The following is a 24,155-nucleotide window of genomic DNA, read 5'->3' on the forward strand; positions in this document are numbered from 1 at the left end:
TTCCGGTCAGATCAACAAAGTACGGCATTCGATCGATGTAAATTTTTTGATGGCCAGATTCGCGTACTTATCTTATTTGAAGTACCTAATCGTTCCTGTCAACGAACATGCGACTTGGAGGAACAACGCATAGACTTCGAATGAAATGACATTTAGTTCTCTCAATATCGGAAACGCATCGAAAAGTTCACTCGAAGCAATACTCGACGAATCGAAGAATTTGATTGACCAAATCATTCTGACAAACTAAATCGAAAGTGTTAAATCGAAGTCATCGTATTTGGAAGAAATAAGAGATACTAGATTGAAGCGAATATGCTCCAACGAAATCTATTTTCTTGGTTTAAGAAATTCCTTTCCCTCCGTGGTAGCTACCCTTTTAACACTTATACGCAATAACGATCGTTATAAGGTAGACTGCGTTTCGATTAATTAAAAAATGAGTAAAGCATACGTACAGAGCGATTAGCTAACGATCGAACATTCTAACGCGCATGCGTTAAATTTCAGGTCTACCAACCGTCGTAAGTAGAGATGATAGGTCACCGCGATCTATGTTACCTTAAAAACAGTTGGTGGACCTTACAAAACAACTGCTTTCGCTTCAGATTTTTAACGCATGCGCGTTATAACATTCGATCGTTAGCTAACCGCTCTATACGTACATATATATATATATATATATACATATGCATACGAATTTAAAAGCTACGCAATTTCTTTTTCCAAATCCTAACGCACCTAGAAAAGAGTTGAATCGCAAATTAATTGGGACATCCGCGTGTAACCGCTGATGTGAAATAAAAAAAAAAAAAACCGGCGTTACAAAGTCTCTTCGAAAGCTGCGTTCACCCGCGACATTGTAATAAACTATAACAAGTGTAATAGTGAGGCGAGAAAAGATGATTGCCCTTGTATTATATCCGGCCCCTTCGGCGTCGCATGATTTCTCCGTTCTCGTCGAGGATCCTCGATGTTACGAGCGTACACAATATATTAATGCTTGCAATATATTAATAATGGTTCCGGGGATTTACGCCAAACGCTAAACACCACGCGTCACACACACACACACACACACACACACACGCACTCCCGCATAATGTGACATGCAAAGCTGGCCGACGGCGACGTTAGCTAACAAACGTGAAAGATTCGAATCGTCTTTCTCTACGTACCTACCTACCTGCCTACGCATTGGGAAATCACACAACTTTACGTCAATCAAATCTACGCGAAATAATCTTTCGTCCCGGTACATAATAATGTTGTAAGCGAAAAAGTGTTGCGACAATGAAGCCTTTAAATGCTCGTCTGTCGATCACCTTGGATTACGATTTGATCGTTGGAGGATCTCTGGATCGCGATCGATTCGTGATCACGATCACGGATGCGTCGCAAGTTTGTTTCACACATTTGTTGACTTTCAGAGATTTTTTTTTCTTGTTTTTTTCTTGTTTTTAAGCTGTTCTTAAATTCAAAACGGTTACTGAATTCCATCAAACTGCTCGGATTTCTAATCGTAAGCTGCCACTTCGTGAACTCATCGAGATTAGATTTCTTGACGGCTTATTTTGTCGGAAGAAAATCATTTCAATCAATTCCCTCAAACAGATATTTTTTAAAACATCAAATTCAGTGTTGCTGTTACTTGATCATAACTTACATCAGTAGTCTAATCATAAAAGACTAAATTACAGTCTAGTCGTTTGAATAAAATGAATCATCGCACAGTGAAATCGAATCAACGATAAATGTTTTTCAAAAACCATTAACCATAAATCTGTCGTTTATCGTATCATTACCATCTATTTCTCGGCTTGGATTATCAGAAAAATCAGCGTTACACCAATTCAAAAAACGCATAAATATGCAAAACTACCGAACGCGTAACGATATCAAGTGTAATAAAATTCCAAAAAAAAAAAAAACATGATTGTCGCTAAAGCATATCGAGCGGTTTTCTCAATCCTGAAAAGTCCAAAATCGAACGCCTTTGAGAATAATTGATGAGTACGATAAAAAAAAAAAAAAAACGTTTCAATTACAGTCGATCAAAGAACGCAACCAGCGATTCTCAACGTCGTCTACCGAGTCTGCGTTCCTCCCCCTCGGCGGTTGAAAAGGGGAAGTTTTGGGCCTCTCTTTGGGCCGCATCGGGGCGTAGGTCCCACCTTGGCACGTCGATTTCGGGACAGCCGAGGCCGCGAGTTTCGGCGTTGCGTCGTCGCCGGCGATCGGCCGGTTCGCCTGGAAAGCCAAATGGCAACGACCTGCGGCGTCCCGACGCATGCGCGTCCCGTCTTCCCCTCCTTCCCCCCTCCTTCCCCCTCCCCCTTTTCACCCTCCCCGCCGGTACCAGAACGCTCCGAAATGTCAAACCATTGACAGAAGTTGAGGCGGATTGTGGCGCGCGCACGTTGTCGTCGTTCTTGTCGGATCTTACGGGACTCTCGCGAATCTCGGCGTTACTTCGCGTTTTAAACGGATCCGGATAGTTGCGAGAGTCGATGTGTAATCCCGTTGATGAGAAAAATTCAGAGCTGTGAAAAAATAAAAAGTGACCACAAGGGATACATTTCCGATAGGCGGTTTTTTTTTTTTTAGTGATTGTAATTTTATTTTTAGTGAACAGTGCACGATACGTTTAACAGGTATTCAATTTACGGTGGGAAATTTATTTTCCCATCGCGGTGAAGTTCGTGTATTATCATCGGATAGCCGATGAATTCCCGGCATTGATAATGGAATTTACAACATTTTTAACGTGAGTATTAACAAGTAAGCGTACGGTTTTCGTGTTTTAAATCTTACTTGTGCAAGTGACGTTTACTCTGATATCAAATTTCAATATCGGAATAAGGTGAGAGATGTGTCTTCAAACCAAGGAGTCAACGTTTTTTTACATTACAGAAAAAAAAAACGATTCATCCGATCGACCGGTGATGAAAAATATAGTTAATTACTGATAAATCGAGGCTATTGAAAACTTTGGAAAATCGTAGCATTTCTAAACGAGTATCGCGTTAAAGTCACACCGAAAGTTTTCAAAATACTTGGAGTAAAACAGTCAAAATATCGCTTGTGTTTTTACATAATGCCGAAGGAAATTTTTCTAATTCGCTAACGAATTGGCTGCAAAAGTTCGTCAACTTGTCGTTATTGAAATGTTTCTCGTTTTCAAAACCTTGGCATCGTCTTCGTCAAAGTTGTGTCGAACCTCCTCAAGAAATCCCTGGTTTGAAATCCATATCACACTTTATTCTAAACTAATCGTCTTTTCACGGTGTACTTTCACCTCGTCACCGTAAGTCTTGCGATATGCGCAACGCGATCCGAAGAAAGCCTCCCTCTCTCTCTCTTTCTTTCTCTCTCTCTTATCGGGAAATCGGCATTATTACTCCGGATAAAAAATTGGACATAAATAGGGCGGGTAAAGACAACGCGATCGCTAGATCACGGCGGATCGAAACGATCAATACTACCTCGTTCTCACACTCGAAGATCCTCCTCCACTTCTCCTCTCCTCTCCTCTCCTCTCCTGTATTCTCTCCTCGAAGCCGCCGCACGCACCTGCGCCACACCGTTAATCGCATTAGACGGTACTTAACTCTCGGGTTAAGCGGTGCTCGGTGGGCATATAAAGTAGTTAAGGCCCCGAGAATACGTGCGCCGTAAAGTCCGGGAACCCGATACTTTTCGGCCGAGTCCGCCGATTTTTCCGATCGCGGCATCGTTCCGACGAACCCGAAACCCGCGGTGCCGATATTTTTACTTACGATCTTATCACGCGAAAAAAATTAAAGAGTGAGAGAGAGAGAGACAATTACGATGAGATCGAGAGAGCTGGAAGATGCGATTCCCACGTGTCCATTCACGTGTGTCGAGTCACCGGTATTGTGATGCCCGATGGTCGCTGCTCGGTAACTCTGCGTGGAAATACTTATTGCGTATTGGCGATAAGGCGTAAGAATGCCGGGAAGAATTGCACGTGACAATTATAGTTTGAAGATACGCGTGTGGGTCTTACTGTATTTTATTCGTTACATGTGCACGTAACGTGAAGGTGATTCACCGCGAGATTACGGATCGCGTGGTGGGGATAAAAATTTGTAAGTCTGCGAGGATCGAATAATAGAGAAGGATCGAAATTTTATAGAATTTTCAAAAAATACAAGTGTTCCGTTTGTACGATCTTAAAATGTAAATCGTTGAAATGTCGAAAGGTAATAAGTTGTCTCGGACAGCCGTAGGATACATTTTCATTCGTTATGACGAATCGGTATTTCAACTTTACTGAATTTAAAAATTCAGTTGTACAGAACTTTCCCGGATTACGAAATTCGATAAGACTTTTATCCTTCTTTTTTACGATATTCTTGCATTGTTACCGTCCAGTTGTGGAGGAAAAATTTTAAACGCTCGGATTATTTCCCAATTGCAAAAATATGAGTCAAGCTGTTATTAATTAATTATTGTGTCTTGTTTTTTTTTTTTTTTTATTTTTATTTTTTTTTTTATTGCCATTCTTTTGTTTATCGTTGCGTTTGATGGTTATTGTTGATCGTTTCGGAATTTCCACCAACGTCAAACTTCACCTTCGATCAGAGTTATGCTTTGTTTTGAAATGCCGGAATGACGTAGAACAACTACGACGTTGTAATCAGAACTGACGTAATAATTATGCTCGATTAATATAACCCTCAATCTAAGTGCACGAAAAAATTGCATTATTATCCATTTCCCCGTTATTTACAAACGAGATTGTACGAAATCACTTTTGATCATCGAATCGCTGTCTACAAATACCAACAAAATATTGCAAGACAAAGGATAACTCGATAATTTAATTTCCGAATTTCTAAATACTGGGAACGCTGCTCTCGTTCATGAAATGACAATATTAAATGTGCCTTGCTCGCGATGTGAAATTCACTGCATACGGGAAAAACGGAATTCAGGACAAATCTACAAAAAAAAAAAAAAAGAAAATCAATCTAAAAAGAGAATACCAATAATTATTACAAGTTTAAGAAAACAAATACATAAAAACTTTACAATTTTGTCCCAATTTTGGATTTATCAATGAAAAAAGATTACCCGTAAATTCTGTCACTAAAAACAAATCCCTGTTTCTAAAAGATTGAATCAGGCGGCAGAAAAACCAGCGTTGCGCCGCGATTTGGGATGGAAGCGAAGTGGGGGTGAAATACGCGGGAGTGGGGGAAGCTGAAGCGTCAGTCAGCCGCGGACCGGCAGAGGAACAGGATCTCACGCCTCCGAGAAGGGGTTAAGAAACGCCGGTCCTCAAAGCGACGATTTCTTCGGATGAATATTTGCGCATATCCTCGTAAATCGAGGCGGCTTCTTTCCCGTTCGTTGACAAATATTTCCGTCCTCGCACCGCGGCTGGAACAGAGATAAGCAATTAAAATTTAGCTCGATGGAACGGTTCCCCGTCGATATGTCCCGACGTAACTGTGTCGTACCTACAGGCGATGATCGAGAGAGCCGGAGAGTCGAGGAGAGAGAGAGGCGAGACGGTGAAAAAGCTCGGGGCAAGTTTAACCGAGCTACCAACATCTTCCGCAACGCAGGAACGACGAGTGGAGGAGGTAGGCGAGTTGTAGCCAGGGGCTTACAAATCGTTGGAAATCAATTGGTCATGCCTCGACTTGTTTTCTACACCGTTAAATTCGTTTTAACGCGTACCCGCATACATATTCCGCCGCTTTGCGTATACGGACGTGCATTTGCCACGCACAAATCGAGCGTTCCCTACCACCTCCCCCAACGACGTCACGCCTGAACAATTCGCTGATATTTCCCGTCGCTTGAGTACACAGACAGCTCGATTATTCGCTTTTATTTTTCTCTCTTTTATAATATCTTTCTTGTTATCATTGCCTCTGGGGACGATATTTCGGGCAAGAAAATTTATCCCGTCCTTCGAATTACTCGATCGAAAAAAGCTTTACTGTTAGGACGGGTCCAGGCTGTGTGTATAAAATGATCGGACCGCGGCCTGTGTACGTAGAAAAAGAACGATCTTTAACCGCTCTCGGGTTTAATACGTGCTCGTCTGCACCTGCAATTAGTTTTTATGAAATTGCTCGGATCTTTTAAGAAGAAAACGGTTCATTTTTCTCAACCGTTCACCGGTACGTCAAAACTCGGTAACGTCTTTCCAATTTGTCGTCGTAAATTTTCGAAATACTTGACACTGTTCGGAAAATATCAACACGGAAAAGCAGCAGTGCCAACCTATTATACACAATGAACATTGATAAGCCGATCGATTAGTCACGACGACTAACTCGAATCGTGCGACATGGAGATAGTTAAGCGGTGTGAATACGGCTGTATACAAATAACTCGACAATGAATTATGACCGTTAACGGTCGGTTCGATCTGTCGATAAGTGGCTTATTGTTTATTTGTACAGAAGCATACACAGTGCGCGATTAGTTTCCGCACCCTAAACAGCTACGGGATACGTCAGACTTTATCGTTAGCTAGTATAAGTGCGTGTTCGATATTGCATAGACGCCTAGACGGTAGGCAGCGAGAAGTACGAACATAAACAGTCGACCGCATTTATCCTCATCATCGTTATCATATACAAATATATGCGTTATGTGTCTAAGCGGGGCGGTTCTGTTTATTGAAACATTATGTGTATTGTTATTTTTCACCGAAGTCTCTCTCGACTCCCGTGCGGTATTTTACCTAACATATCGCACCCACACATGTTAAAACCATACTTCTATCGTAATGTTGTCGTGTTTTCACAAACTTGTACAACATGTCTCTCTCTCTCCCTCTCTCTCTCTCTCCCTCACACACACACACACGCGCACGCGTATACACACCTGAGAAACCTGTTTCTGCTCAAATTTATATCCATGGAATATCAGGCTCGGACTTCTCCGGCATCGTGGACCAAGAATATATAATATACGAAAAGGTTCGTGGAGCGAAAATTTTCCAAGCTTCACCGGAAACTTGAGTCCTTCGGTGTCGTTTGTATTGATGAAATTGAGAAAAATTTTACCTAACGGTTGTTCGAGTTTGACGAAAACTTCCCACCCTGAGCAACTAGGCTTTCCCAACTTTCTTACAGCGTATTACGGTCCTGCCGTTTGGGAATGCAGCAGCGTCAGAGCAACACGCGGTTCACGCACTAATTATCTTCGATAAAAAGCCGGAGATATCCTTGCTGGATAAGCGGCTGTGTGTAGGACGGTGTAGGCATTAGGTAGAGGAAACCGGCGAAACGAAAACAGCGAAACCGTGAGTGCCTACGTAGAGAAAGACTAACGGAGAAAGAGAGATTAGATTAGATTGGATGTAATTTGTCGTCCGTGTATATTCTGTTTTAGAAAAATTTTACAGAATATTAAAAGTCGTTAACAGTATTTGTATTGATAACACTAGTTAATAATGGAATTGTTATTCTCTCGTCGACCGTTGGAATGAAAATAATAATTTTGCTGTATCGCTGCTCATCTCTTATCTCTCGATCCATATAAACATTAAAGATGAGGAATTTGATATTGGTCAATGTTGTTAAACAAACAATGGAAAGAGAAAGAGAATCAATTAATGCACCGACGATCAGCGTTGTGTTAATTAATATCAATCTCCCAAACTGAAATTATTACACGCACAGCCACACGGAATTGAAAACACTTGTTTTTTACCGTACCTACTTTCTTTCACGTTTCACCCCCCACCCCCCCGGTTACGAATCGGAATGAATCAGGCACGGATGATGCTGGATTGTAGATCAAACGCTGGCGAAGGGAGAAAACGCGCGGCTATAAGGTGAGATTCTATCTCCGAGTATCGACACGTGCATAATATCTCATGTGTACCTATAAAGTGTAATCAGCCGAGTGTGCAATGGCGCATAAATAACATCAGGTTTACGCGACACTTTGAGCGAGATATAATTAGAGTGAGAAATCTCTGGTGATTAAGTCGCTACTCTGTGTTGGTTTCGTTCCACACACGTACTGATGTGGCAAATTTTACACACTGCTGAATTAATCCGGCTGAAACCAATTCGCCTTCGCATAATGTACACTGTATAAGCTACCTGCATTAGGGTGTTTCAGAAAATAATAATTTACCTATTTTTTACCATGGCAACCCAGTAAAAAGTTTGTTTAGGTTTGTAAAAGAAAGTTTCTGTCAAAAGGTGAGCGTTCTGAGTTATGATACTAATTTTTCTTTCAATCCAAACAAACTTTTCATAGAGTGCCATGGTGGAAAATCGTAAATTATTTTTTGCTGAAACACGTTGTGTCGATATTCTGCAGAGGCCTAAATGATCGGCGTACGGTGTCCAGTGAAATTTTTTTTCCTTTGACACAGTTCCCACGTGGCCGAAACCTTATTCAATGTGTAGTTTTAATTTTATTCAAGCCTGTAGCTTTGAGATTATAAACATTAAGAATGCAGGCGAAAAGGTCCGGGTCACTCGACTAATTGCACTCTTGATACTACACAGCCTCGACTTTTACCTTATCTTGATATATAACGTACGCGAAGTGCACGTGTAAAAACAGAGGATATTATCCCTGCCTGACTTTCCAAATTAACATGACCGCGTATCCCCGTCTTTAAATTCTTCTCCAGTTTTATCTAAAGATTCTTTCATTTGACGTTCCCTCTAGTTTTTTGGTTTTTTTAAGCGGTAAGAAATTTCTATTTAGAAAGGTTATCCGTGTGTCGGACGGTAATTCGAATTATAAATATACGTCACAAGTGTCGGACAGTTTTAGGTATTTTACATTTTAAGCTGTAGAAATTCTCCGGAAATTGAATTCGCCTCGAGTATTATTGTCAGCGAAAGTTGGAAGCGAAACTCGCGTTGGTGGGAAAAATGCGAAAAAAATCCACCCGCGCAATCTCTCTTCTTAATCTTCGACTGAAAGTAAATTCGCAAATAGACGGAGTACCGATGCCTTTTTACAGCCGAACAAAATAATAATCTTTCGTATCCTGAGAAAAATAGAACACTGAGAAAAATTCCATTCGTTACAGTGACTAGAAAAATTGAGTAAAACAGGTATCGTTAAAAAAAACTGTTTGAATATTGTTAGATTTACAAAAAACGAGCTACGCCTAACCATTTTGCGCTATCGTCGATCCTTTTTTGGTAATTGCAAGAAAATATAGCAACAGCGATCGTAATGAGAAAGAACAGCAACGGATACTAGACTTTCCGGTAACGGAAAGAAAACTAATTTTCATTTTGTACCTAGAAGCATATTTTTTGATTGTGGTAAAAGAATGAAAATAGTTAAGGACCGAGCGGTAACCGGAACTAAAAATTTCTCTCAGCGCCGGACACTTGGCTAAAGAAGATACCGAATTTCAATCGTCAGAGAAAATGACGAAGAAGGCGTTTTTACTCGTTAAACGGTGAAAATAAAAATACACGTTACGTACGTTTAATACAAGCTAGTTTGAGCTATCATCAAGGCGGGCCGGTAAGAGTTACCGACTTTAATTTACGCTCACAGCATTATTACACACGGTATACCTTCGATAATAAAGAACAGCCGAAGATAATATCCATCCGCTGGTTTATAGCCCAATTAGGTATTAGAATAAATACGCTTCGCATGCGTGTAACAACCACAGACAAACGGTTTACTTTCGAATCGCAAACGTGTTATAAAAATAAAGGAATGATGAAAAATAAAAAAAATTTAAATAAAGGATTAAAAAAATAGAAACATAAAAGAAATTATGAAAATCTCTACTCGTGTCCCTCGTGGCATTCATACGTGCTCCCGAGGCATATTATTATTTATACATGGATACATATTCGTTGGTGAGAAGAAAAGAGAAAGAGGGAGTGAGAAAAGTTCAAATGTAAATTACCCGCCCGTTTCTGATATAAAATACAGGTTTAAATTCACAGTTATATCCTTTTCACTTTTCAAACCAAACTCCTGTCACGTATATATACGCTATACGGAGAGTATATAAACGTTAAGCTTAATTGTTGATTACCTTGAATCGATGGCACGCCTTTAAATCACGTTTACGATATGCAGATAATGAACTTTCGTAAAGTTTAAAGTTGAAATTGCAACGAACAGACCCGTTAGATTCGACCAGTTTTTCTTGTTTCAACGGGTTACGCAATTTGCTTCAATTCTGACATACGTTTGGGCGAAGACGCGAAAAGATTTCCTATGATTTTTTCTAAAATAAAAATATTCCAGGCTTCTTCTCTATGACTGTCACTCTCAAAGTCTTTTATCAGAGTCACGATATCAACAGCATTTCTTCGTCTCTGTTTCTTCTCGGGAGTTTCGGACAGTAAATTTAAAAACTAACCAGGCCTGAAAAACAGAGGCAAAGAACAGAGGCTTAATGTGAATAAATTCATTTAATAAAATGCACTTTTTACATTTATGAACATTATTTTACTCTGCATATACGGTTATAATTGTATTGATTCTCCTTATACGTACACGTTACGAGTTTAGGTAAAAAAGTTCGTTATAGGTTATAAGATATAACAACGCATGCGGAGAGGTTGGAAAGCAATTAAAACGTAAACCGACATTGCAACAATTATTGGAGTAAATTATATAGGAACACTATACATATATATATATTATTATATATATATATATATACCCTAGGATGATGATTCTTCTCAGGGCAAGCTAAACTTAATTACGAACACTGCGTGTATAATTTTCCACGCTCAAATTAGGACGTCGTCAATATTTGCCATGTGGTTGTGATATGTCTAGGTATATTATATACGAATGCAACAGATGTGTCTTCATTCGTACGGTTTATCATTAAAGTTACATACAATTTCTTCTCCGGAGAGAGATTTCATTCCATTTTAACCTCCTCTAATACGCCTATTCGTCTATACGTTAGACGATAATAATTTGCGAGAGTGAAAAGTATAAGAATCGCTTTGCAGACAAACGTCGTTACCGCAAACGAAACTCTTCGTTTATACCTATATACTCGCCCTTATGTATCCACCTCGCTTAGAACTGTTAGGTACGCGCTGTCTCGGCCCGATTTACTGTTAGACACGCTGCATCCTCCAAATGATAAAGATGAATTTCGAAAGACTGATTTACACTCATTGTCAGCTTGGGTGGGAGTAAAAATGTAGAAAGAGTAAAAAAAATATTTGAAGGGATAGAATATCAAATTTTTAAAGAAACGCAAACTTACTTTATTCCCGACTCAACCATAAAGTTCCCTTTTTTTTACCTCAAAAGCGGGACGAAAGTTGAATATTTTTCCCTAGAACACATTTGCGGGAAATATGAGATTTATTCCCTTGTTATATAATGTACTATTACACAATTCAAAAATTTTGAAAGTCGAACTATCGAGATGTAAAAGAATAGATAGGTCAGAACGAAAAATCCCAAACTGTAGAATCGTTAGAATTTCTCTCGATACAGATTCTCGATTCTTCCGTTCTATGTTTCGATCTTTCTGTATTTCGCCATTCTGTATTTGGACTTTCTATATTTACAATTTTCTGTACCTGAACTCTTGACGTTTAAAAATTTTATGAATCAGCTTTTCGCATCTGTGAAAGTTTGATATTCTGTTCCTTCCATCAATCGGCGTTTATAGTTTTTTACCCCTTCCCCTGGGTTTTAAACGTCTCTCTTACACATACACTTTGAATTTTCCTTTTTCACAGGTACGCCAATTTTTCCCCACTTCCATTTCATTCGACGTAACTGTCCGGTCGATTTTGTAATTACGCGAAGAAAGCTGCCGGTAAAGAGAAAGAAGAAAAAAAAATTATAGGTTTCAAGAAATACAATATCGAGTTTAAAACTTCGCCTGGAGGCGCTTCAAAGTGTATCCGTTTAAAATACGGAAAAATTTTCCTAATTACAGAGTACATTGTGACCTGTATCCCAGAGGATTATTTCTCGGCAACAATTAACTCGCCGAGGTAAAACGCTGTTGGTACTTGGAAGCTATAAATACACTTAGAATCGGTAATTGCAGTTATAGCTCGAAACGTGGAACGTAACTGCAACGCGTTGCAAGTTTCTACACTGGACAATTTCGTTCGCCAATGCAGGTAACATCACGGCTTGGCGTTAAAACACTTTCGACGCTCCTTGCCGTGGATGTTCGCTTGGAAAAAAAAAAAACGTACAACGCGTTGCTCGATTCACTCGAGCCCATAATGTGAGCAATACGTAATAACTTCCAAACGCTTTTGACACCCGTTAAAAGCCGAAAGTCCTGTAATGCAGGCAGTTAGATCACTCGAATCTCAGCTATATATCAACGCTGATTGTGAGAGACGTTTACACCTAGCGTACGTAAAATAACCGACTATAAAATCATCGCCAATCAGGATGCAAAGAGCTTTCTCCACATCATCGAGTCGAGACAAGATTTAGACGGCTCATCTGTCCGGTTTCAATCACGACAGTACACACAGTGTCTTTCTTTCGCTGTTTAACGTCATGTTCGTATTATCGCATCTGATTTGTTGGGAAATTAATCTATACTTGGAAAATCTGTGCGGTTGAATATACTAAAAGCTGATTAATTTCACAGATTCATTTTCGTCGAAAATTGGGGTGCCGAATTCTGTTGATAGTAGCTTTTGTGATAAAACTTCAGAATTGGAGGTTACACGTCGTAGGATAATGCTTAAATTTTCAGCCAAATTAATTTATCCTCGTAAACATGGTCAGAGTCCGATTTCTTAAATTTCAACGAGCGCAAAATGTTTTTCGTGTCTGTATAAATCGAACGTACAAAAACAGTGATGAAAAATGAGCCTGATAAGTGACGAGGGACCTGTTTGGAAGTCAAACAAGCCAGCTTGTTTATATTTCATGAAGCGGATTTTGTCACGCTGTTAAATCACGATCCTGCCTGATAATGACAAAAAAGACAAGTAATCATGACGGAAGAGAAACGTGAAAATTTTGATACAACACCATACGTGTAAATTGACATCCGGAATTTGGTCTACAGAAAGTGCACGGCGAGCAGTAAGGAATAGAAAATAAATGCAACCATAGTCTGGTACAGGATTCGGAAGTCGCGGTCGCTCCATCGATAAGAGTTGAGAAATGTCGCGTCGTAAGATAGCGAGATTTTTCATCGTCAGAGTGAGAAAAAAGTCAGTCTGTTTGCGCGTGTAATACAAAATAATAGTATGGCAGAGGTTGTTGCCGTGAGTATTTTTTTAAGTATAATGTTGACCGAATACGGAAGTATTTGACTTGATCCAAACGATATTTTACTAGAGGAAAGTAAAGAGATGAAGCGTAGAAATAACAAAAAAAAAAAAAAAAAAAAACAGAAAAAGAAATTATTATCGAGGATAATAAATTGTTTATTACGCTCTGAACATGATGACAGGTATATGCATCTACGGTACAATTTATAGTACTCTGTAATAAAACTGAATGTAATTTACTGTGCATAATTGCACGATGCATAATATACGTAAGGTTACACTCATCCGCTTGTGTAACACCACAGAGTGCAGAGAACGATATTTGTGACGTCTTGTACAGTGAGACATGAGAGAATAAGCTGATCAAAAGCCCGGTAATCGTTGTTTCTTTTTTTCTGTCTCCAATTCCATGCAATACAGAGTTCCGAAGAATAAACGTCTAATTACGTGTAGACATAATCCTGCCATCGTCGCGGTCGATAAAACGATCACCGCCCATGTCGACAATGAATTATTAAACAATTTCCCATATTTAGAAGCATTTCGTGTCGTATCTGGCTAAATATCGCTTGAAACGGCTTTAAATTTGTACCTCGGATTCGATTTCACGCAACACACACGCCGATGGATGCAGTATTACAATCTAATTGCGCGTAAAGATTTTTTGACTCATCAGTATTTACCGGCGGTTCCTAACCTCTAAAGACCGAGAACTGTGGACAACCGAATGAAAACAAAGCGAGGAATCGTTCCTGAGTACCTAATCGTCTCAAAGTATTCGTCGTCGTTGTTTCCTGGAGACAGACGGTAGCATGTGTGCGGGTTCACGGCAAACACGCCGACGCGATGTAACGTGGCGCGGAGAGAGGAGGGGAGAACCGGCGAGGCGAAGGCGGGGGCCAGGAAATCGAGCACTTGGAATCACGCAGCCCTGGTTGCCGTTCGAAAGTGGGGGATTCCCCGCGACGAGTAGTAGTGTACAGTTATAGTCAGTCCGGATCGGGCGTCTGGCCAGCTAAGACCTACTCCTCTGTAGGTCTTGCGCGTTAATCCTCGCGCATAATCGCAGTCTGTAATCTTCCGTGTAATACAGCCAGTGGTGTACACGGAACGGGGGAAAAAAAAAAGGAATTAAAAAAACGGTGGCGAAATGTTACGACGACGAGATTCTTTCGCGTATAAAATATACGGTAGTCAGTGAGATTGGAGCGGTTTTAAACCTCTTCGATCATACGACACAGGGCGGAATATGATTGCTTTAAATCAAAATTGTGTCTTGAGTGAATCGCCTTTATATCGGTGATAATTATCGTTACTGGAATAACGTTATTTCGCTCAACTTTTATATACGCTTGGTGCGCAAGTGGTTTTTACTCCGTTTCAGTGCGGTTTCTAATCGTTATACTTTTTTTTTTTTTTTATTCCTTTCCTTTCTTTTTTTTTTTAACTCAAATCGCAGTAAAATTCTAGTCTAACGTCTCATCTGTGCGACGGTGAATTTGTGTTCGTTGCGGACGGGGATTAGTTGAGGATGTGTTGCATGTGCGGAGTAATTAATTGATCATCTTGAGAGTACCACCACCACCACTGCCGCCGCCGCCTTCAGGCTGCACTTCGGGGTACCTCGACGTATTCCTCGGAAATAATAACCCGCATCGCTTGTGGGATGAGGAGTAGGTACAATAAACATGTTTATTACTGACTTGTACGTACTCATATGTAGGTATAAAACACTTGCCGTATGTACAGACACCGCAAACGTGTACTTAGAAATTACATATACCGAACTGCAATTTGCTGCATTATAATTTATTGTGACGCTGTGCGATTCTATTGAGAACTCCAGCCTCTTAGCACCTGATATTATATTTACGTACCTGGTCACGCATCGTTTAATCTTTTTTACACCCATTGTTTTTCACCACCGCAATTTATCGAGCTTTCTTCTTGATCGACGGCATAATTTTTGTCATATTATAATCGACGTTGTTGAGACGTCTAAAAAATCGTATATTATATAAAAATACTAGCCCATTTTTACTGATCGGCGAAATTTGATTTGTAAAATGGATCCTGTCACTACACTTTTGGCGAAAATGTCACTGACGCTTGTTTATTGATTATTAGCTACTAGCGACTGTTGTACGGAAATTATAAAGAAATCGCCATTTGTAGTCAAATGATTCTTTTCTGTCTTTGAAGGTAAATGTAACGGTTGTTGACCCTGTCCCAAATATTGAACTTTTCTGATTGTATCTGTTTGTTCCTTACTTTTAAAATTACCAAAAAATAAATTTGTAGTATCTAAGCCGCTGGCAAATGGTTTCAGTCATCGATAAATTGACAATTTGTGCCGTTAATTTATAATTTTGGAAATGAAAAGGGTCAATAATTATGTCCAAGCGTATCAATAACTGGCACACTTACCTTGTCTGGTTTCAAAATCGATGAGTTAGTTTCACGTCAAGTACCGAGATCATCGACTAGATTCGAAATAGAATCGTTGATAGCGAATCATCTTGATATCAAAATTCAGAAAAAAAAACCTTGTAACTTCGACATTATTTAAAGTATCCCCTTGCAGTGTGAAGTTTCATCAAGATTTCCGCCATATCTGTGTAACGTTTCGATTTCAGAAAAGTTAAGTAGAGTTTGATTGATTGAAATCGGACCCACCTGTCAATGTGAAATGTCACAAAAAAAAGAAAAAAATCGACGTGGGCATTGCAGCTTTGGTGAAATACGTAATAATTAAAAACCGATGAGTACAACTGATTAACTACAGAATTATTATCAGAGTCTAAATTTTAATTTGTATCGTTGCCAATTTTTGCTCTACATTCCGACCTTCGACTTGTCAAGTTTTCCGACACAAAATCAGAGCTTGCAGACTACGGAATCTCCTTACTCGTTGCATCTAATTTCTCCAATTCCTTCGTCTTCACCAAGAAATTAAAAAAAAACAAAAAACATCCATGCACGAACCACGCGAAGTTACTGGGTGCTGAATATTTCACGACCCCGATCCGAACGCCGAAACAAACTTGATTTCACGCTCCCATGAACCCGCAGCACATACATAGTTAATACATACCCAGAAGACGCACCGTTAGACGGAAGACCAAATCCGGATATCGTAATTCGCGATGAATCAAAAAGCAGCTTAAGCTTATAATTAATGATGAGAATTAAAACAGGGTGTGATTTGTTTGGTTTGTTTTCAAAAAAAAAAAAAAAAACCAAATTTACCCCACAAAGGATGTTCTTTTTTGAAGTGAAATTTTTTTTACCCTTGTTTTCGGAAACAAAAGAAAACAACGGCAGAGAAAATTGCATATTTTGTTTTAATTCTCAACATCAATCGATCGTCATTTTTTCCGCGTCAATTCTGAAACGAAAAACTTTTCCGCTGCGACTCCAGTCAATGCGACTTGTTTGTAATTATTTTTATGATTTTAATGTTTTTTTAAACATTTGTGTGCGATACGTGAAATAGGAGGTGAATTTAAAATAGGATATTCGACCAAATTGGGAGAAATTGATAAACAAATTCCGTTGATTAGCGTTTCGATACCTGCAGCTGGCCAACCTCCTCGATTATCGCCTCCGATATTGTTATACAATAATATTAAACTTTTTTTTTCGTATTTTCTTCATTCCTCGATCATCTCGCGATGAGAGTCGCAGAAAATTATCCAACCTGAATTGATTGTCTACGTACACGTTACGGTTGAACAACTGCTATGCCGATATTTTGAAGTGTGAGAGAGAAAAAGAGAAACCGGATTATAGCACCTATCTAATCGCCCCGCGAATTGACGTCTGATTTTGATTTACTCCGTACGCTGGGTGGGTAATCTGATTTGGTGACAAGTATAATTAGCCGCGATTTTAAATCCGTCAAGGTCATCGCAGCCAAGTCCTTCTCCAATACGTCGCTCTATCTGTCAGTCAGAATTATCGTAATGCAGAATTAAAAGTTAGCTCAATTATACGCGGCTGGACTTATCTTTCAAGGAAAAATCCTCTTTTTCGCTACTTTGTAGGAACAACGCGTATCTCGTATTTCAAAGCACTTGGCAACTTGAAATTTATCGAAAAGTTGTCGAAATCGTTGACAGTTTTCTTCGATTTTTCGACAAGTCTTTGTAGTTATTCGCAAATTCCATCTTCGACTGTAATTACAATCAACGAGGTAAAACTTCGGTCGACGAGCAATTTTCAATTCCAAGTTCAATGTAAAATTTGACAAAAAATTTCAACAACGTACACGATATTGACGATTATGTAATTGGTTTTCAATTATATCGGTGTTTTGATTCTCGCATTGATATCGCGCTGAGAATTATTTTTCAGCCCGTCAAGTTACGGCTTTATCGGTCAAGTCGAGACGTTATCCAGGAAATTAAAGAGAGGTGCCGGACTTGGCTCGTATTCGCACCTAATTGTTAATTAAAATCAGTATACAGTGATCGCTTGTTGATGATATATATATATGTTACGAGGAATAATATAAACGCTCTCTCAAATTCTACGATATATACTTGACATGTTTTATCAACGATTGATAACTCGCGAGTATATAATGTGTCTATATGCGTAATACGCGTACATAAACGTGAGCAATGTTCAACGAGAGATAAAACGTGATTTTTATTTTTCATCAAATTTCTCCTCTGTAGTTTTGTGTACAAAAATCATCCATGATATGTACCACGATAAGCATTTTATTTATCAACTTTGCAGTCGTCTTGTAAACCGGTGGATATACGTTTAAATATATCGATCGATAAAATTACCGCGTTCATACAATATTTATTTTCTTTTGTCTACGTCTTTGGTGATCATCAACGATAATTCAGCGTATCTTTTTACAAATAATTATCATAATCTCGAGTTCATTTTTTTTTTTTTTTTTTTGTATCTGGAATTCAGTGCTCGGACAAAAATGCGTTCTTGAATTATATAATTTACTTATATTCTAAGTTTCATAGCGACAAATGTTACGAAATGGCTTGATCGAATGAATTTTTTCTAAGAAACTTCAATTCTTACATCGAGAGGATTTCTTATTTCAGCAAAGGTGTTTGCATTGCGAGAAACAAAAATTAGTGAAAGATTACGAAATGACCTTACACAATTTTTTTCCGGATCCATCACGATATGCGTCAATTGTTTTTGGTTTTTTCGTTTCTTTTATAATCGTCTCAATTCAGGAATGAAATGGAATTTATACTATGTAGTCGCATGATATTTATTCTCTTACAATTAGTACGGTCAAAGGTCCGACATGTGAGATCGTACGTTACTTCATTGGCATGAAAATTGTCGTAGGATAATCCAAATACAGATAACGATACTCTTACATGAAACTGATGAATTCCCAGCGATGAAAAACATCCCCGAGATAATCTCGCTGACGGAAGCGATGTTGAAATAATTACTATTTGTTTTCTCTCTCTCTCTCTCTCTCTCTCTTTACGTTGCTCAAAGTTGCAGAACCAGTACAAAAGCAATCGAGAAACTATCTGTGATAAAATTTATTCGCATTACAGTCGAATATAAGAGGTAAAAAAATTTAAACGATAGTGCAATCAATTTTCAAATCTATTGAAACTGAAACGACGAATCAAATTTCTTTTTCACGCACCTTGATTATTTATCTATTTTTGAAACGAAGCTTTTGCAGTCTCAAAATCTCGGTTACATGCGAAATTAGTACAAATTTTTTTAAGATTATACATCTGAGGACATTTGCAACCTTGAAACTGATCAGAATAATTCAGCAGTAGATTTTTTTATGTTTTTTTTTTCGTTTTCTTTTTATTATGTGCTACGATGTATTTGAATTTCAGTAACCGTATAGGTATACACTATACATATAAGCATCATATAATATATACGTATAAATACCTCGCCTCCCGACCCTAGTCAACTGAAAATAAATAATCGCATCGTTGTTAACCGATCGGAATCGCGTTTCAAATGTGTCAATTGAAATGTGAATAAAATGGTCGGCCGTTGACGTGAGCGGAAAGTTTAATATCACCACCTACGAAATTTATTTGTACACAGTTACACGTATCAGTCGCATGTGTGTGAAAGCTGCATATATACCGAGGTGTTTTAAAAGCTGAATAGCTTGTTTTAAGTCAAAAGAAATATTCTATGAAAAGATGAGCGTCATTAGATTTTTCACTTTTTTCCATATTTTTTTTTTTTTTGAATTTGAAGAAACACGTCGTAGCACTTTAATTATTATTTCTTTCCTGACATTCACGTTCAATCCAAATATCGCGATTTATAACACAACGCTATATCAACCGGGAATCTTATTTCTCTAAATGAAAAGTTCATATTCAATTATAACGATCTCATGCGATTTAATTAATAATGCAAAAAGTTGTCAGAAACACTTGTCGAACAACAACTGAAGGCTTGATATTACACGTGTCGGTCTTCTTCGTAACTTAAATTGATATTATCATTTATGTAGTCAGTGAAAAAAAAAAAATTTATCCACGATACGTCATAAATAGAAAAAAATGTATATAAGTGAAAAATCATGTATATATATATATGCGTGTGATAAAAATGAATACCGAATTGTATAATGATGTATAAAATAATAAATATAGGTATAGTTTTTATAATAAACCTTTCGCCATAATTATTCTAGTCTGTAACATTTACTTATCTGTGTATCTACGTATCTATTTGTTTATTTATTTGTATTTCTGTCTCCCTTGTTTCAGGGTAGCTAGGCCGTAGCTATTGTCCGAAGAATGCGCAGCCTGGAAAGGTTATCGGGCAGTGACCAGGACTGCGCTGATCAGGAGATGTACATCGACCTGGATGACGCCTCCGTTGATTCCCTGACCGGGAAACGAAGCCGGCATGACGTCGGCGGCGCGGAGGTAGATACCGAATCTCTTTTTCGAGTAACATTCCCGCGTTTGAATTTTATTCGAAATTTCGGAAAATAGAGAGAGAGAAAACCGTACGAGAAAAATATTTCCAACACCGAGATAAATTTTTAGTTCCGGTTACCGCTCACGTCCTTGACTATTTTCATTTTTTACCACAGTCCAAAAATATAGTTCTGGGTAGAAAATGAAAATTAGTTTTACAGCCGTTACCGGAAAGTCTGGTATCCGTTGCTATTCTTTCTCATCACGATCACTGTTGCTATATTTTCTTGCAAGAATAAATTGACGTTAAAGTCTTGTTTAACTAAAAAAGTAGAGTAAACCTCACAAACTGATTTTGCGTTACAATTAGCAAAAAAGGATCGACGATAGCGGAAAATGGTTAGGCGTACCTCGTTTTTCATAATCCCAACAATATTCAAACAGTTTTTTTAACGATACCAGTTTAACTGTATTTTTCTATTTACTGTAACAAATGAAATTTTTTCTTATTGAACAGTATTATTTGTAGCCAGGTTTTTGAACCGGCTCAAATATTTTTGGATTGATTTCGTAAAAAAATATGAAAAAATTGTGAATTTGCTTTCGGAACTAGTAAAATTCGAAATTTCAACCCCGCCTCGATATCTCGAACCTTGTGTTGTTCGAATTCGCACAATTCATTTTTATCGCAGCACAAAAATGTTGTTTCATTCGAATTTCTCCATTGTTAACACAAATAACACAGCTGCCGAAGGTTTTTCGAACACAGTTTTTCTCCTTCCCCACTTCTGACTCATATTGTCGGACTTTGACGTGCCCGTTCATCCTCAATCTGATAAAACATTTCCATTGTCGTACTTTCGACTTACATTTTGGGCCGCGTTAATACGCTTCGGAAATTTGGCTCGTCCTGAAATTGGATGCCGTTAATCGATAAGCGAGGCTCCTCTGCGGGATTCCACTTAAATCTACAGGTGCCTGGCGCCTCGCTGATCCGTCTGCGCAAAACCAACGATAATATCGGTCATTGTACTCCTTGCATTCGGCATTTCGCCGAACACTAATTTCCGATCAATCGGGTTACCTGTAACGGTGTAATTATAATTTTACGCGAATTGAGGTCAGTATTTATTCGATGATTCGATTTCGTGCCTAAATTTTTAGTTTTTCTTGGTATCACTTTGAGGAGAAAGATGTCAGATTTTTCACCAAACTTTTTCGTTTCAAGGTATTCTTACAGTAGCAATTTATTATATTTCACTTAAAAAGCGATCAAAAATTAATTACATTTACGACCCTTGTTTCATCTCGCCTTGTACGATTTTTATAAATCTTATACTTCGCTCGTTGATGTAGCCGGTTTAAATTGCAATTTTATAACGCCTGTTGTATGATTTAATGGTGAAATTATAGACAGATATTAATAATTATACTAAGCGAATTTGGCGTTCACATGCGATTAATCGAAAACGCTAAGAGCAGTATAACGAATCTGTTAAATAATAATGATAATGCACGATTCGAAACGCGTACTTAAGTATGCTATTATAAGGAAAAATATGCTTTATGTATATATAATAATAAATATGTATATACATATATATATTTCATTGCTTATCGACGCGTAATATTGTTTTTTCTGAGGCGAAACTTTACTGATGTGTAAAAATTGGGATATCAAACAACGTGGTACCTTGGAAAAAAATGGGGGGGAGAAGGGAATTTTTATTTCACACCTTGCGTTACAAGCGAATAATATTCTTGTTAATTTACAGCTACATATTAATGTAGAAATAACAATTTTTCAAGGTGAATTTCAAACCAGCTGTGAAGATAAAGCGTGTATAAAATTTGCGCGTGTGTTGCTGCGTTTAGTAAAATTCGCGACATTGAAAGCTGTTGCGCGACGATATTTAGCACGGCTATAAAATTACCGTGATAAAATTATTAAGCACGATTTCCGATACCGTTTTCAATCCGTACGTCGAAATAGGCGGCCGGAATCGCTTCGCAAACAAATCGAACGAACCGTAAAGATCAACAATATATATATATATATATATATATATATGTATATACATATATACGTTTCGACGTACGAACGACCGGCTGAGCAAATTTTCATCGCTCTCTTTCTCGCTCTTTCAATCCACGCGGAAATCGTCTAAACCTGCAACATCGGCGAATACTTAATTGAATTTTTGTCCGTTTTGTTCTTGGTTAAAAAGGCGGGCGAGGAAAGCGACAGCAGTGGGAGCGAAAGGAGCCCGAAACAGGCGAAAAGACGGAATCGAGGGGCGCCGCCGACGACGAGGAGACGCAAAAGCGGAATTTCGGCAAGAGAACGGAATCTCCGGAGGCTCGAGAGCAACGAGAGGGAAAGAATGAGGATGCACTCGCTCAACGACGCCTTCGAGGTGAATTACAATATTTCACGATTAGCGTGCAATTTCTCGACTGCGGTAATGCAATTGCGAAAGGACGGTCCAAAATCGTACCTATTTTTTAGGAGTTTTTTTTTTTTTTTTCTTTTTTTGTCAAGGAAATGAGAATTCTTGGAATAATTCGCGTTTGAGGGACTTATTATTCATAGTTTCGAGAACATTTTAGAATTTTTTTCGTTGAAATTAATAACAAAATGGCGACATGGCGCATATAAGTAGCGAACGACTCCGAACTAGAGGGTTTTTTGCGGTGGCGCAACTCCTGACATCGCTGTCAAATTTGTAACAGATATAAAAGTTTTTTCGACTTAAAAATACGTTCTCGGGTTAAGGCTCGTACCCTAAATTGAAAAAAAAAAATTTGTTTTACATATATTTTTGGATCGAAATTCTAAAATTTAGCTATATGAGCTAAAGCTGTGATTAATAAACAGATTTTGAAGATTGTAACAAAATTTCAAGTCCATCGGATGAAAATTGACCGAGGAATATGCGCCACCGGTTTGGAAACGTGGTCGTTCGCTACTTATATACGCCATGCTGCCATTTTGTTATTAAATTCAATGAAAAAGTTCTCAAATATTTTTGAAACTACGAATAATGAAACCTTGAAACTTGAATTGCTCTAACTGATGTCAGTTCTTTAGAAAAAAAAAAATCCTAAAAATAGGTATGATTTTAGACCCTTAAAAAATCATCCTAGTGTAATGTGTCGAAGAATAGCTGATTATAGCGATTTTTTTTTCAATGGTTAAAAAACGCTTATAAATCTGATTTCTTTACGTCAAATCAATGCACTCGTAACTCGAAGAGAAAATACATTTATAAGCTTTTTTTCTTTTATTATAATACTCGAATTTATACCGATAAAAGCTTAGACATCTAATTTTCATTTCAAATCGCTTTTGAATTTCCTAAAATCTGTTGGATTTGTTCGATTTTGATGTACGTTTGGGTCGTTTTACCCAGAATACCATTTCTCACAACCAGTAAAACCAGTTAAAACAGGTTTCCCTTTTTTTAAGCAGTCCATTCAATGTTGCCATTTATCGATTGTCGAAATATGTTGTAAAATGGAATATCAACGATGCCAGCATGATAAATGAAAATATAAATAAATAAATAGTGTTTCAGCGATACTGTAGAAAATAATCTTCTGAATAAAGTAAGCATTCGTAAAAGTAAAGTCGAACGAATTTAACTGGTTTTGAATAATTTTAAAATGATTTGAAACAAAGTATCGACGCATAAGTTTTTCTTTATAATTCTGGTAGTCTTCTATTTTTGTGCACGATTGATGCACAACTCACGGCCATTTTTTAACAAGAATACTAACAAACATTGATTTTCGGCAAACCAAATTTTTCACTTTTATGGAAATTGCTTTTCGTCGTCGTAATTTTTATTCCCTTTATCCTCAGCAACTCAGGGAAGTCATACCACACGTGAAAATGGAAAGGAAACTGAGCAAAATCGAAACACTGACGTTAGCCAAAAATTACATCATGGCCCTGACGAACGTCATATGCGAAATGCGAGGAGAGGAACAGCCTTACACGTAAGCATCTTGT

General features: G+C 38.1%; 1 protein-coding gene across 3 annotated transcripts in view; it reads left to right on the plus strand.

The window, feature by feature from the left end:
• Nucleotides 1–2,406: 2,406 nt before the first annotated feature.
• The window catches only part of LOC124183199 (protein dimmed-like), a 33,260-nt gene continuing 11,511 nt past the window's right edge, over nucleotides 2,407–24,155 (plus strand). The window contains exons 1-4 of one of the 3 annotated variants that reach the window (XM_046571372.1): nucleotides 2,407–2,767; nucleotides 19,985–20,146; nucleotides 22,369–22,557; nucleotides 24,006–24,142. In XM_046571372.1, coding sequence (XP_046427328.1) covers nucleotides 20,015–20,146; nucleotides 22,369–22,557; nucleotides 24,006–24,142 — 458 coding nt within the window. In that variant the 5' untranslated portion in view covers nucleotides 2,407–2,767; nucleotides 19,985–20,014. Of the gene's footprint in view, nucleotides 2,768–14,205; nucleotides 14,907–19,984; nucleotides 20,147–22,368; nucleotides 22,558–24,005; nucleotides 24,143–24,155 lie in introns of those variants that run through there. The other 2 variants (XM_046571374.1, XM_046571371.1) reach the window with 2 other exon arrangements.

This window comes from Neodiprion fabricii, chromosome 5 (assembly GCF_021155785.1).
Source record: "Neodiprion fabricii isolate iyNeoFabr1 chromosome 5, iyNeoFabr1.1, whole genome shotgun sequence".
NCBI lineage: Eukaryota > Metazoa > Arthropoda > Insecta > Hymenoptera > Diprionidae > Neodiprion > Neodiprion fabricii.